The sequence below is a fragment of the Martes martes genome, assembly GCF_963455335.1.
Source record: "Martes martes genome assembly, chromosome: 10".
In the NCBI taxonomy this organism is placed as follows: Eukaryota; Metazoa; Chordata; class Mammalia; order Carnivora; family Mustelidae; genus Martes; species Martes martes.
The window spans coordinates 108899445-108915349 of NC_137898.1; the positions used below are offsets into that span (position 1 = coordinate 108899445).

Below are 15905 nucleotides of genomic sequence, written 5' to 3' on the forward strand. Positions count from 1 at the left end.
CTGTAGTATATCTTTGTTTCTATAAATAATGATTATAGCACAAAGAAGCCCACCTTCCCCAAATAAAAATAACTTAAAAAGCTGTAAAAGATTCCAATTAAGCTTGGCTTGCAAAAATAGTTGGCTAGGGTCTAGTCAAAGGTCCGACATTCGGAAAGTATTGTAATCGCTTGCAATTGATAGACAAACACCAAGGTAATAAAACACGAAACAAGGATAAAAAGTGCTGCATATAAACCCCTGATGCACCAAAGATTAATATCAAAGATCACAGAGACATCTAATAAATCAAACTGGAACAACTTCCAGCCGAGGAGAGAGCTTTTAAAAAGGAAAGGTTTTAAAAAAAAGTTTGGATGTAAAGCGATCCCGTGCTACTTCCGCTCTGGGGGGCTCTACGTCCAGATTCCATGATACAGTAGTTCACATAAATGGATACTATATAACCTCCTTGCGCCAAGGAGATCACGTGTGCTATTGTAGCAAACCTCCCTCAGCATTTGAGCTGAACAAAAAACTACTAAACACCACGAAGATGCATCGTCTCTCAGTAGCCCAGCTGCGACTTCTCCACGAGGATGGCGGCGGCCAGCTGCTGGGCGTCTGTCACGTGCGGGTTCCGCTTCATGACCGTCCGCACGAGGTCCGGGGGGAAGATGTTGCACAGGTTGATGTAGATCTTCTCCCGGTTGTCCTGGTACCGCGGGGGGTCCGGCGGCACCGCGCAGTAGGGGACGCGCCACGCGGGCTCCGGCGGCTCGGGGAGGCTCTGGAAGGGGAACTGCTCGTAGCCCGGCTGCGTGGGGTTGTCGGGCAGGGAGTAGGTCTGCCGGTAGCCGTAGGCGTCCAGGCCGTAGCTCTGCCGCTCCCAGCTCGCCAGCCCGTCCTGGTGGGAGTAAGGCTTCCTCGGTCGGGAAGGAGAGCTGTCGTACAGCCGCGAGTCCGAGATGCTGTCCAGCCGCGTGGCCACCAGCGAGCGGCCCAGGTGCGGCGCCTTGGAGTGCGCGGAGCCGGGCGGGGAGGGGTAGTCGCCGGGGCAGCTGGAGCGCGCGCCCGCGGCGGGGTGCTGCAGGTGCACGGCCAGGTGGGGCAGAGGAGGCTTGTGATGGTACTTTGGTTCTTCGTGACTGTAACTTTGCACTCTAGCTAGGGGGTCGTGGAAAGTCTGCAGGAAGGGCTGGGAGTTAAGGCGGCTGTGCGGGTGCACGTGTTGACACTTGAGACTCTCTTCCAGCTGAGGGTCGGGGGAGCTGACGTAGGACCGGTCGTTGTACCCCACGTAGGAGTCACTGCTCCCACAGCTCATGCTCCCTTCGCTACTGCAGTCGGAGGCGACGGAGCTGATCCTGTAATCTGTGTCCAGGGAGAAACGCCTTTCGGGACTGCGTGGGCCTGAGATGCTCAGGTTGGAGTACGCGTTCAACATGGAATAGTATCCGATGTCGACGGGCGAGTCGCACTTGGGATACTGTTCGTAAGGCATTGGCGTTCCATGATTTTTGGTTGCCATCATCAGCGGAGGATATTGTCCCTGCGGTCTTTGATCCTGAGGTGGGAAGTGGACTCCAGACGGAAGGCCATTGCTTAGAGACGGAGCGCTTTGGGGTTTTGCGGTGGAAGTAGCCGGGATACTGACTAAAGAAGGTACAGACCTGGTTTCCAATTTGTTTTTGGTGGGAAGCTTTTCCTCGAGGTCTTGGTAGACTTGGGTCCTTATGCTGGGGTCCGACTGCCTCTTTGGAGCACCTCGTTTGACGTCGGAAGTGCTGTCCGCTTTCGTGCTGCAGGGCACGCTGTTGCTCTTCACCAGCCCGCCCTCGTTGGCCGTTTTGGCCGCCGTGTTTCGAGACATGGCCCGAAGCTCGTCAGCCACCGACCGCTGCGGCTGGCTGCCCCGCTCGGGATGGTAGTATTTGCACTTGTGGCCGTAGGTGCACTTCTTCCCTGCGGAGAGAGACATCGATTAGGCGAAGGAGCGGCCCGCCAGGCCCCGGCAGCTCAGTCTGGCACGACGGCTGTACCTCGGGAGACAAAGGCGGAAATGGAAGGGACGCTAAGTTGCTCCTCCGTCCCTTCCTCGGGGGACCTGCCCCCTCTCCGTCGTCCCCGCTTCGGTCCTCTCTGGAGCGACCGACCCACTGGCCATGTGACTGAGTCACCCCCCGAGGGTTGGGTTAATGCCCTGCGTGCTCACCTCCTCCCTGCCCATCCTCTTCCCGTCTGGCCGCGAAACTGGGACCTTCTGTTCTGGAGAGCCACGCACACCGCGGCAACGCGCTCGCCCCTGCCCGTCCGAGGTGCGGCTCGAGGTCAGAACGCCACGTTTTGACCTGCCTGGACTAGTGGAGTTTTTGGAACCACGTTTTAACTTTGGGAAATGCATCTGCATTGCACTCGACTAGGTAAAAATAATAACTTTCTTTCAGGGCTAAGATGTTTTCTTATATTTAATCACAATCCAAAGAACCACATACTATGCCATCCAAAACATAACACGTTTATTTTTAGTAACAAAAGTTTAACAACAGACTGTGCTCTGAAGGCGTCCATTAAATAGTTCTAAGGAAAGTTACCGTATGGACAAGGCTGCTTTTTGTGTTCAGGAACGATAGGTTTCTTCCTCAGAAAATTATCCAGGCTGGGGCCGTGTCTGCCAAGAGGGTCATCAGGGGGCATGAATCTGTCAGGGATAGAAGAAAAGTGATCCCTGAGTAGAAGGTTGATAATTTAATTCTGAAGACAGAAGGTAGAGATTGATTCACTCTAAGGACTTTAAAACATTTTTTTTTTAAAGATTTTATTTATTTACTTGACAGAGATCACCAGTAGGCAGAGAGGCAGGCAGAGAGAGAGAGGGGGAAGCAGGCTCCCTGCTGAGCAGAGAGCCTGATGCGGGGCTCGATCCCAGAACCCCGAGATCATGACCTGAGCCGAAGGCAGAGGCTTTAACCCACTGAGCCACCCAGGCGCCCGACTCAAGTAAGTTTTGAGCCTTGCATGTTCTCATGAATGCTTTCTTCCTGCCAGCCTCGGGATTCAGAAAACAGCACCAGGCCATTTGAGGAGGGCGTTGTGAGCCTCGATCCTGTCCAGTACAGAGGCTGGGTGAGCAAGGAGCAGGGGACAGGAGGACGGACACTGGCCCAGCCCCGGGCCAGGCCCGAGGCCGTGCATACCCCCTCGCCTGACTTCCGGACAGTGGGTCCTTCAGGTATTAATTTCTGCAGGTTAATACACTTTTCTAATTAGCGGACTTTGATCTGAGCTCACACGGCACAGCTGAGACTGCATGTCTGTGCCTCGGCAGAGATGGACAAAATCTCCGGGACGCAGGCGTTCCCGACCTGCACAGCACGACAGGAAGAAGTTACAGCTGAAGAGTTGTGCTACTTGTGAGGTCAGTGGTAGAACCTGAAATGGGCCAAGCAGTTACCCAGAAAGTGTGAACGTTAGACCAGCTCTTATGGGAGCATCAGCATGGCAGCGTTATTAGAACAGAAGAGTCGCTCAATCCTGTGACCTGAATACAATTATTTTTCATTTATGTGTTGCATTTTAGTCGTTTCTGTATGCATACACATTTCCCAAACACAAATATAATTCTGTGTTTTGTCTTTTTAACACATAAATGTCCATGTTCCTCAAGAGCCTTCATGCTCCTAATCGAAGAGCCGGAGAATATCCTACTAGGTGCAGAGTGGCTTAACCAACTCCTCTGCTGTACCTTTAGCTGCCTCTGAATTGTTGCAATTATAAAAAAATACAGAAATGAACCTATCTGGTCTTTTCCCCTCAGATATACTCCCAGAAAGGAGGTGATGGGCCTGAGAGGGTACGCACATTTCCAAGGCTTCGGCTGACCCATGGCAAACTGTGTGAGCAGTTTCATTCCATCTTTAACAGCACAAAGCACATGCAAAAATATTTCTGTGAATTAAATGGGTGAAAGAGAGGTTCTTTGTAGATTTAGTTTGCATTTTTGATTACCAACAGGTGAACCTGCCCCCCTCATTTGTGAATACACTTATCTCAGGAGACTTTTTATTGTCCTTTGCCCATTTACCAACTTAATGGTGACTGGAGTGTTACCACTGGCATAGGATTTAAAAAATCACATAATTTAAAAATAGATTTAAGGCTCTGGGTAGATTTGGAAAGGCAGTGTCTTGGGGGTTGATCTGTTCCAGAATCATCCCTCTCCGTTCTGACAGACGGGCCGTGTGCGCGCCCTGCCGCTCGGGCCCTGTCCCTCCTACACGGCTTCCTGCCTCCCACGGAGGGGCAGAGGGCAAGTCAGCCACGGGGAGAGACGTGTCTTGGGTCTGGTCCGTGGCCGGCGGGGCGAGCGCTCCCACCGCAGCGGGCCCGGATGGCTCCGCGTGCAGGGCGGCAGGCCCCCCGGGGGTCCGTGAGCGGGTTCACTTACTTGTCGTTGACGAAGGAGTACATCAACAGTCGCTCATCTATGAACTTCTTCCACTCGGGTTTCTCGTTGGCCAGGTCCCTGTAGTTGTCATTGGACACGATGATCCCGTCCGACTCAAAAGCCAGCTTCACGATGAACCGGTCATCGTAGCACACCACGCGTCTGCCCTGCACGCGTCGGGACGGCGTGAACACCAGGATTTTCTCCTTCTCTAATTTCCGCAGGATTTCTTGATCTGCAAGGACAAGCGGGGCCGACTGTCAGGAGTAAGTACACTCCTGACACGGGGGGCGACGCGTGTACAACGTGGCTTTTATGAGAGGGACTGGGTTGATGCCGTCATTTCGCCAGGGATATGATCTACAGCACACTTGTCACTGCCAGTATTTTTCCTTGAGGACTGCGGTAATAAAGCCTTTAAAAATAGCCCCCAAGGTGACCAAACACGGTTTCAAACTTTAACAGAAGAAACATCAGCTTGCTCAGTGATGTTTTCCAGCCGTTCTGACAACACAGGCGTGTGGGGCTCAGGGGTGCACTCCCCTCCCCCCGCCAAACCCCGTTTATTCTGTCCTGTTTTCTGACGAGGGGAGGGGACAGGGGAGAGTTCGAGAAGCAGGAGCAGAAGTCGCTGAGGTGGCAGGGGCAGAGTCTGAGGTTGCGGAAGGGTCACGGAGGCAGGGAAGTCACAACTGCTGTTACAGACGTGACCGGTGCCTGTTTGGTGTCCTTTCCCGGGATACACGTGGCGACAAGTGCCGCGCCCTCCGCGAGGCTGGGCTGCGGGAAGAGCTTAGCAGTGGTGAGCGGGGAAGGCGGCCCCGGCGGAGTGAGGAGAGCTAGAGGGATGCGCCTGCGGTCTTCTGTGGGCAATGCTCTCAGCACCCGGGAAGAACTCCGACTTACTTAGTGGCTTTTTTCCCCCCCCCAAGGGGCTGGGGTTTCTACTTTGATTAATGATAAAAATGCTCTCTCCACCTCGCCTTCTTCCTGCTTTGGCTCTTCTACCTCCTCTTTCTATCGTCGTACATTCTGGCCCAGAATCATGAGGTCATGATTTTTTTTTTTTTAAAGGTTTTATTTATTTATTTGACAGAGATCACAGGTAGGCAGAGAGGCAGGCAGAGGGAGGAGCAAGCAGGCTCCCCGCTGAGCAGAGAGCCCGATGCGGGGCTCGATCCCAGAACCCTGAGATCAGCCAAAGGCAGAGGCTTCACCCACTGAGCCACCCAGGCGCCCCATGATTTTTTTTTTTTTAAAGGCTACTTCTCCATGCTTGTTAACTGGAATTAACTGGAATTGCTAACTTTTAAAAAACCTCTGTCTTCAGGGACCAGATGTGGCGAGCCTGTGCTACGGTGGGTCACATATCAACGGCCACCCACATTAAGAATGGGCTCTTCTCAGGAAGGTGTCTGTCACCAGACAGGCATGCAGACTAGGTAAGCAAGGGTGGTAATCACCCCGCAGGGTGGCGGGGGTGAGCCGGGGTCCCGGGGAGGGAACAGAGGCGGGAGGAGGGGTCAGCCAGCTCCCACGCTGGCACGGAGATTTCATGATATTCCTGACATGATTTCATCAAGGCCAGAACTTCGGTTTAGAAAAGCAGCAGAGTAGAACTGGAGGACGTGGGGGTGTCAGAAGCAGCAAATCACAGAGAAAATGCCAGAACCTGAGATTTACCTATCTGGCAGTCCTACCACGTTGAGCCTCTGACACAGTCAGGAAGCTGGAAGGCAGGGAGCTGTCACAGGGACAAGCACTGAGCACGGTGTCTACCACGCTCTCAACACTGTTCAGCTGCACTTTAACAGGTGGAATTGTTGATCTCTTCATTACAGAAGACCAGGACACACCCCAAAGCGCCGTCTCCGCTACAGGATTTGTCATAAGTATTTTTGTGTGTTGCCCTGATCAGTGACACGCGGTACCTGCCCTCACAATGTTTGTTTCCACTAGCGCTCTGCCCAGGAGCGGAGCAGGAGCTGGTCATGGCTGGAGAACGAACGCGTGGGGCGCTTAGAGACGGCGCTTCTGCGGTCCTCCGGGTTAGCCACCGCGTTCAGGAAGCAGCCAAGTGCTTTATTTGTGGGAGTGTTCGCTCATACATGACAGGCCACGAAGCAATCAGAGAAAAATGGTCAACATCACCTTGCTTAATTTGCTTTTTCTAGGATAGCTAATGAGGTAAAAAGGACACCAGTCAGGGTCAGTAATCCTAATTGAAATAGATACAGGTCCAGTATGGCTACTAAGTGGAACTGAATCTCCTTCCCAGCACAGCGCCTGACCCGGAGCTCTGTGCTTGTAAGATAGGTGTGCTCTTGCTGGAAAAAAGCGCTCTGCGGAATCTCCATGGGAGAGCCTGAAAATATGGTCAAGTTTCCTTTTTTGTACAGTGAAAAATAATGGACTACTCTATTTACCAGGTTTTAGCTGGTTGAAGGTTTTAGTTGGAAGTGTTACCCTGGGGGAGAAAACCCCTCTGGACCTTTGAGCAGCCCTTAAACAAGGCAGGGGTTAGGGTGCTGACCCCCTTGCTTTCGGACCCCCCCAGAACCTAACCACCGTGTAGAAGCCCCATCTTCTATGTTATGTGTATTTTATATCTTTACATCTTAAAGTCAGCTAGAGAGAGAATGTTACAAAGAAAATCGTAAGCAAAAATATGTTTACAGTACTGTACGGTAAAAAGCCCATTTCTCTGTTGTTCAAGGGTTAGGTCGAGTGGTGTGGTCCAGAGCCCTGGCGCACGGCTATGTTAAAAATTAAACTGAGACACACCTGCCATGCCCGTGATCATTTTGCCTTCTTTCCAGTCATTTACATGTTCAAACATTTTCTCCTTTTTTTAAATAAAGATTTTTATTTATTTATTTGACAGAGAGAGATCCCAAGTAGACAGGGAGGCAGGCAGAGAGAGGGAGGGAAGCAGGCTCCCCGCTGAGCAGAGAGCCCGATGCGGGACTTGATCCCAGGGCCCTGAGATCATGACCCGAGCCAAAGGCAGCGGCTTAACCCACTGAGCCACCCAGGCGCCCCTATTTTCTCCTTTTCAATTTATTTTTCCCCCTGACTTTAAGTTCCTTGAGCAAAATTAGGAAAGTAAGGGGAAACACTCAGAAGGAGGGAAAAATAAAACCTCATAAAGTCATGACAGAGTCAATTACTGTGACTACCTTGGCATATTTCCTTCTAGTCATTCTGTGTATTCTGTTTTTGCCTCTGCTTAAATATGCATGTGTGTACATGTGTACATATGTACGTGCAACACAATAAAACTTTTATGGAAAAGAGCACTTCTTCAGATCATTAGAAATTCTGCCTAAATATTCTAATCCATAATCTGAATACTGAAACCATCATAGTGAATGTATGGTTCATTTCTATTTTTTTTTCTATTTCAAGTAATAATGCACTCATTGTCTTTATGGTCCTAAATCTTTGCCTGTAACTCTGCTTATTTTCTGAGGAATTATGCCTAGAAGGGGAACTAGTAGATCTAAGAATATTAATATTTTAAGACTCAACTTTTTTTTAGATAGGTTGTAAAAACCTGTTTCCACAGCAGTGAAGGAGGAGCTCCCGGAGGCTTACCAGTTTTCCAATCTCTGCTAATTTGGTGCGTGAAAAGTAAGAGTTGTTTAGCTTGTCATTTCGTGAATTGCTTCTCTCATTGGGTCCTGCATTCTGTGTTGCCTGTTCCTACCATGTTACCATTTATATACCAGGGAGAGCCCTGAGTCTGATTTCCCAGTGTCTATGAGCTCTTTAGATGTTAAGGATGTGGATTCTTTGTTTCTTTTCTCCCTTAGGCAAATAAGTTCTCATTTTAAAGAAAACTTCCCAAAACGCAGAAGTATAAATTTTCATGCAATAAGATTTATCTTTTCCTTTGTCATTTCTTCCAAAAATATAAACTTTAGGAAAGTTTTCCCCAGCTATGCAAAGACTACTGTTTTTGACAATTCTTCAACCATGCGGAATGTACCGTTACATGAAGATGAGGATCTAAATGTGTCTGTTTTTTTTTTCTGAGCGTTACCCAGGGTCTTGGTGAATTCTGGCACCTTCCTCCCTTGACAGTTAACACGGACTAGAGTCTGATTGCACAGTTCTGACTCGAGCATGTCCTTACGCCAGCTCGAGTAATGACTTAATGATTAATCTTCCCTTCAGGTATGTGGTCTGTGCTGTTTTTGATTTGAAAAGTATAGTTTTCCTCATGCAGGTTCCTCAGTTTCTGTTAATGTTGGAGGTGGACAGAGGGGGAGGGAATGGTTGACTTCATCAAAATGTTCAGCAATAATCATGAGCAGTTTCTGCCTAAAATGCATACATTAAAAAAAAATAAAATGCATACATTTAAAAATGACAAAATAACGTAAAATAGAGACACTTTATTGAGATGGAGTCCCTTCCTTCTACTTGACCCCAGAGAGCAGACCCCCAGGGGCCTGCCAGTGTGTTTTGAACTATGTTACTGATGTTATACTGCAGATGAGAAGCAGAGGTCCAAATGTGGCTCAGAATTTTAATCAAGGTCTCGTGACTCCTAGGCATGTCCCAAAGTCACCATTTTACAAAATCTGAAGTAAAAAGCTTCCAAATCACAAAAGGAAAACTAAAAACGCCAAACCACTGGTTTACGGAGCAAGGATATCACTGCTTTCTTACCAGCAGTGAGTTTGTAAAGACCAGCAACACCGAGGTCTCACTGCGGGGAGCGGGGCGGCCAAACAGACCAAGTAAACAGAGGGACATCTTCGTCAGCGCAACACTTGACCGTGTCCGATGACCCGCCCGGGGAAGGTCCGAAGCTGCGACCAGACCGCTCACAGGGCTTACCTGTGATGAGAGCATCAGGTCGGGACTGCTCTTTTCTCCAAGCCGGAACGAAGACTGTAACATCTTTGTGGCCTCTTTCCAAAAACCAGTCCACTGCCAACTTGATTCCCCGGCAGGAAAATACTTCTTTGTTTCCATGGCTGAAAGGTGATTTTAGAACACGTAAGACACCACAAAATCTAAATTCAATTCAATTCAAATCTGTAAGCAGAAATAGCCACTTAATTGCAAAAGTAATGGACTTCAAATTTAAGATGGAATTGTACAGCTCAGAGAAACACAGAGATCCTGGAAAGGTGAGAATCTGTGAGGAAAACTGGGATCATCATTGTGGGGAGAATAAAGTGAGTTTTTGAATATCAAGTTGTAAAGGCTAACTTGGTATGAAGATAGAAGCTCTGTTTAATCAGGATGGGGAGAAAAGGAAGGGATCTCTACCACAGCCAGAACTTCTGTCAGATGTGAAAAGAAGTCACCTAGGAAAAAACCCTGTGAATGGAAAATTATGTCCACAATGCTTAAATTGCCTGTAAGAAATGCTTCCCATGTCCTTTAATGAAAAGACACCTGGTTTTAACAGTATCGTGTCGGACGAGGATTAATGATGACAAAAGGGCATTCAAAATTGGATTACGCAGTCTTAGTGCCTATAAGAAAATGCTCAGATGAAAGTGCAGTCACTCAATTATCTAGCACCAGGCTCTGCCTGTGCACTTGAACCTAATAATTACAAAATTAACACCGATTCTAATGGTTTTAAAAGAAATAATCTCCTCCTCTGAATGTAACAACTGTTTTTATATTTTTTTTCAGCTGGAGTTCCATAATGGAGACAGATCTTCACTTCTCTGGGCCAAGGAGGGCTGAGGAAGGTAAGTAAATGCTCCGTTAATTTTTAGCACAAATCAAATATTAGGTGTATTGACACATTCTATTAGACCCCTGGGAAGTACTAGAACCATCTAAATAATCATTTTAAACAAAACAGAGATAGACCAACTTGCTTTTTACATCCTGAGGCCTCCAAATGCAAACCACTAGATGGTTGTGTTCCATAGGATGGTCCAGGGCAAGGGACAGGTGGACTCAGATGCTGGGGAAGTTTCAGAGGGAGGAACCAGGGAAGGGCAAGTCGGGCTACTGGATGCCCTGCCAATGCCCCAGCGGAAGACACACAGTGATGCAGAGTTTCATAGCAAATACCGAAACCGGCCTTCTGAAAAACTCTAGAAAAGACTGGTATCAGCTCTTGAGAGAATAAATTTATTATTCCTAACTACAAACATTCCCTGAAACGGACCATATTTTTATTTTGTATTAATGCTCTGAAATCTAAGTGTATTGTGCCTTGCTCGTCCTTAATGACATGTGGTTTCCTGAGGCTTGAGCATTTACCTGCTTCTGGCTCTAAAGAGAGGACTGTGTCAGCACTCTCTCCCCGTGACTTCACTTGGGAAGGGAAACGGTCACATCTGACTCACAAGATCAGATCTTCTGTTTCTGCAAAGAGTGTTCACAAAATGTGTGGCAATAGCAAATCGTTTACAATCATGGGACAGAGATTCTCTGGAGGCTGAAACAGGTATTATCCCATGTGATGCTGACGGTGAAGGCTGTTACTGCCCTCTCCTTGCCCCCTAACCCTCCCCCATCCAACAGTACCTCACAGGGAGAAAGCCCACAAGAGATGAGGGGTGACACGCTGTGGGTGATACACAGACAAAGAGCCCTGGTTTCTGGGCGGTTGGGCCCATGCCTACCTCTGACCTTGTTCTTTGAGAAAAAAATACCCCCCTCGATTTAAGAAACTGTAGTCAAGTTTTCTATCATTTATAGCTACACTAAAGTAAACTTGGAAAGCTCTATGGATATATTTTAAAATGGAAAAACATTAGAAGGACAAAAAAGCTATCAAATCATAGTAAAAAGAGAATTCACAAGGATGCTTTAATAATTGAGAACTGAGTCTCCAAATGAGTAATGCAAAAGATGACTCCATGAGTAGAAAGAAATCATTAATTGAATGATGAAGCAGAAAATGTAGTAAGAATACAGATCAATTACAAGATTGACCTAATGGACATAGACAAAGCCTTGCACAAGACGAGAAATCATTTCAAATACATGTGGAAGATTTAGGAAATTGGCTATGGACTAGGCCCCAGAACAGATTTCCATAGACAGCAAGAAACTGTATCATATGGACAATATTCTTGGACAATATGTTATTACCCTGAAGATACAAGGTTCTAGTTCAAAAATTTGTATTGCTCTCTAGCAAACCAACTATAAATTTGAACTAAAAAATCCCATTTGTAGGGGCACCTGGGTGGCTCAGTCAGTTAAGCTGCACTCTTGATTTCAGTCCAGGTGATGAAAGTAGGGTCCTAGGATCAAGCCCCATGTTGGGGTTTGTGCTTAGCAGGAAGACTGCATCAGGATTCTCTTTCTCCCTCTGTCTCCCCTCCTCGTGCGTGCTCTCTCTCTCTCTCTCATAAATCTTAAAAAAAAAAAAAAAAAAGCCCATTTGTTAAAGTAACAAAAACTAAAATCTAAAGAGGAAGAGATAGACAAGAGCTTTATGTAGCAAACCAAAATGGAAAACCTGTATTGAAGGGCATAAGTGAGGACTCGAATAACATACTATGTTCATGGATGGTGAGACTATTTATGAAGCCAGCAATTCTTAGATTAATCTGTAAGTCCACTGCAATTCCAGTAAAAGTCCTTAAAAGGGATTTTACAGTATTTTTCATGTTTAAATCTTTGTTCTAATTTACTTTTGTGTATGGGTAGGAGATAAAAATACAGTTGTTTTCCATGTAAACATGATGAGAGGCTCATCATAAAATTAGAATGGGAAAACAAAAGACAAAGAACAGCTAAACCAAAGAGAAGAAACTGTCCCATTAGCTGTCAAAACGTAGTATAAAAATACAGAAATCCAATCAAGGTTATACTGGTACAGGCAAAAATTAAAAAAACAAATATGTAACAGAAGAGTGAGCTGAAGGTAATACACGTGTATAAGTGACATTAGAAATTAATGAAGCTGGACCATTTACCATGGTCCTAGGGCAACTGATTATTTACATGGAAAACAACTGTATTTTTATGTCTTACCATACACAAAAATGAATTAGAACAAAGATTTAAACATGAAAAATACCGTAAAGCTTTAAAAAGAAATTATAGGACACACATATTAGGATGGGGAAACACTTTTTTTAAACATTTCATTTTAGAGCATGTGCACATGTGCAAGCGGTGGGGGGAGGAAGGTGTAGAGGGAGAGGAAGAGAGGATCTTTAGCAGACTGTGCTGAGCACAGAGCCCAGAATGGGGCTCGAGCCCATAACCTGAGAGCAGGACGAGTTGGAACCCAGAGTCAGAGGTTTAACTGACTAAGCCACCCAGGCGCCCTGCTGGGGAAATACTACAGAAGACACACAACCATGTGCTATCAAGGAAAAGATGGACAGATTTGAGTACATAAAGCTTTACACAAAAGAATAAACAAAAATACCATAGATTGGGACCAGGTATTTGCAATGTGTAGGACCAAAGACGAGGCTGGTGCTCAGACTATATAAAGTATTCCTACACATGGAGAAGGGTAACCATTTTTTTTTTTTAAGGCAAAAGATATGAACAGTGAATTCACAGAAGAAGAAACCCAAATGACCAACGAACATATGAAAAGATGCTCAATAGTGAAGACATGCAAATTAAAACCAAAAATGAGACACCACTTCACACCCATCAGATTGGAAAAAATAAAGTCTGCAAACACCAGATGTTGCCAAGGATGTGTGAAAGGAGGAACTCAGACACTACAGGTGGGAGTGTAAATTGGTATAACTACCCGGGAGAACAGTTTGGCGGGGCTTTGTTGAGTTAATGGCGTGCTTTCTCTAAAACAGAGTAATCCATAGCCAGGTATAGTAACACCCCACACGAGTATGAAACCAGATTTAACGCAATTAGCAACTGGCTGTCATGCTTGACCCAGACTAGGAGCTCACGTGGGGCGAGGAGAGGCAGGCAAGTGTGGATGTGCACAGCGGGTCTCTGAGTCTGTGACACTTTTCCAGCCCACCTTCTCCCAATCAGACCAAGGAAATGAGTGCTAACCACGAAATCCTTGGAATGATTGCTGTTGCCTTGCTACCAAGGCCCAGAATCATCCCCCAAAATACTGAAAGCCCAAGCAGATAACTGACAGGTGGTTCCAAACTGGAGATGGGACTTGTACAGACTAGGAGAGCTTAGGAGACTGAACTTATCTCCTCTTCCTGAGGCGTGTTCAAGGACATGCGTCACCATGTGTGCTGGACAGGATACTTGTAGGAGGTTCTGACAAAGAATTATACAAACAGGACGTCAGAGCAAGCACGCTGTAGCTCCTGGTGCAAATGAACTGTCTGTTGAGTATTTACTAAAATAAGTAGGATGATGTTTAAGAACTGAAGTTTTAATTCCATATAAATAGAGAAGAAAATTCATTATAGTTCTGTAGTCACTTGTGGGCTCTGTCTGCATGCATTTTCTCAGTAGTAAAAATAGCTAATTCTATATTTATGAGTTGGCATGTTCCTTTGGGCCGTGGTTTCTTTTTTATTTCAACAATTTGGCAATAAAGATGGTATACCTCATGTGAGTCCTTCCGATGCTGAATTGGCTGGAAGATCTGTGCCCACCTTTGATTAGGTAAGAGACCCTGAATGTTTGATAAAACCTGTCGTTGACTCAGTGGGATTGGGTTCCCGGGGATAATTCTAAACTCTCATGGCAAATTCCGAGTTCTTGTATAATGCAAACAAAGTTTGCATGTGATTCTCCACTGGCTAAAATGGTAGAAGAATACAAGAAGTCTACCAGCAGGTACCTTTCTTTAAAAGGCTTATTTTACTGTCATGTTTGGAATATAAGCATGCTTATAAAAATCCTGCTTTGCGATGACCAGAGAAAGGCTCATCTGGAGTAGGGATTTTTAGGAAAACCCTACTTAGGGGGGCCTGGGTGGCTCAGTCATTAAGGGTCTACCTTCAGCCCAGGTCATGATCCCAGGGTCTTAGGATCGAGCCCCACATCAGGCTCCCTCCCCTGCTTATGCTGCCAAATGAATAAAATCTAAAACAAACAAACAAAAACTACTTAAAAGGATTACTGGTATCTTTGAATACCAGGAAAAAAAGAATGAACCGTGACAGCCGTAAATAATGCATTAGGAAACACTAGGCTCCTTCCTCCTGGTTCTCAAGCCTTCTTGCTGGTGCTTCTTCCTCCCCTAACTCCCCTTCGCCTTCTTTGTCTAGGACTGAGAAGAAAGAGACAGTGACTTTTTGAATGGATACTTCCCAATGGCTTTGGGGTCTGATAATCACTTCCCTGCGGAAGAGAGAGACTCGCCAGCCTCACTTAACTGTTGTGATGTGAGCTCTACCTCCAAGATCCCCTACATTCAACAGGCAGAACACAGCCAGGGAAGCAGAAATGATGAAGGAGAAAGGAGTCTTGAGAACTTGGAGAGACGTCCTAGAATGAAAGCATGTGGCTGGCAAACTGTTGCCCTGAGAACTTGGAAGAAAGGGGAACGAGAGGAGTCGGCCCGGTAAGCCGTGTGTGGAGCTGCACAGACCGACTTTTCGGCAGAGTGTGAGCAAAATCCGACTGCCTTTAGGGCTGCAAGGACCCCCTTGCCTCTGAGACGTTAGCCAGGACTGCTGGGTGCATCAGCTCTGGAAGAGTCCATGCGCCCTTTTCCGAGCTGATCAGCGCTGTCCTACGAGTTATTTTCCAGTACTCTGGAGAGATCTGCAAAGACGCACCAAGGTCCTCAACAGCATGTTTTCAGTTCTACAGCCCTACGCCCGAGGACAGATACTGGCTGCCTGCCTGGAGCGGTGACCCCGCACGCCAGAGGTACGATGGGGGCCAAGGCTGAGCCCTCACAGCGGAGTGCCCCGGCCTCTTGCGGCCGCTCCTCCGCGAGGCACCGCTGGTGGCAGTCCTTGAACTCTTGCAAAAGGGGACGTGAGCGAAGCCGCAGGGCTGCTGCCGGAGGGGTCCGTCGGGGTTCAGGGAAGCACTTTCTACACCAATGCGAGGGGCAGATCAGAAGAGACCCTGCCTCCCCTCGCGGCCGTGGCAGCCTCGCTGTTCGACTCGGGCACGAGGAAGAGACGGGCGACTTGCTGGTAAGCGTACACAGGTCCTCAGAGACCGGCTTTGGGCAAGACGTTTTCCCAGCATTTTGGGAAAAAGCTCACCCAAGACTGCAGTGTTACCAAACCTCAGGAAGCTGTCTTTTCCCTCCCACCTTAGTCCTTTCCTGTCGTTTCCTGCGGCTCCTAGAGCAATGTGTTCTGCAGTTTCTGTTGTTTTCTCATGTTTCACCCAGGTCCAGACACTCCAGTCGTGGCTATGTCCAGACAGCCTTTCCCCTGGGAGGCTCCCGAGCAGATCAGAGATCCCCTCGTGTCTCCCAGGGAGGGTTCATCTGCTGTGAAAGGCTACCCTAGTCTCTGCTCCAGGTGGAGTGTTCCTGAAACTTCTAGGAGACAGGGCATCTGAGCTAGTTAACGTGGGCTGGGGAGCCGCCGGGCTCTGGGCCAAAGTTTGAAGAAAA

General features: G+C 47.4%; 1 protein-coding gene across 2 annotated transcripts in view; it reads right to left on the reverse strand.

Moving 5' to 3' along the window:
* Positions 1-426: 426 nt before the first annotated feature.
* Positions 427-15905, reverse strand: part of ZC3H12C (zinc finger CCCH-type containing 12C) — a gene marked incomplete at its 5' end in the record, with an annotated part of 68334 nt that continues 52855 nt past the window's right edge. For both annotated transcript variants that reach the window (XM_080816803.1, XM_080816804.1), the window contains 4 exons: positions 427-1944; positions 2574-2680; positions 4427-4661; positions 9275-9414. In XM_080816803.1, the coding sequence (XP_080672929.1) occupies positions 548-1944; positions 2574-2680; positions 4427-4661; positions 9275-9414 (1879 nt within the window). In that variant the 3' untranslated portion in view covers positions 427-547. The remainder of the gene's footprint in view (positions 1945-2573; positions 2681-4426; positions 4662-9274; positions 9415-15905) is intronic.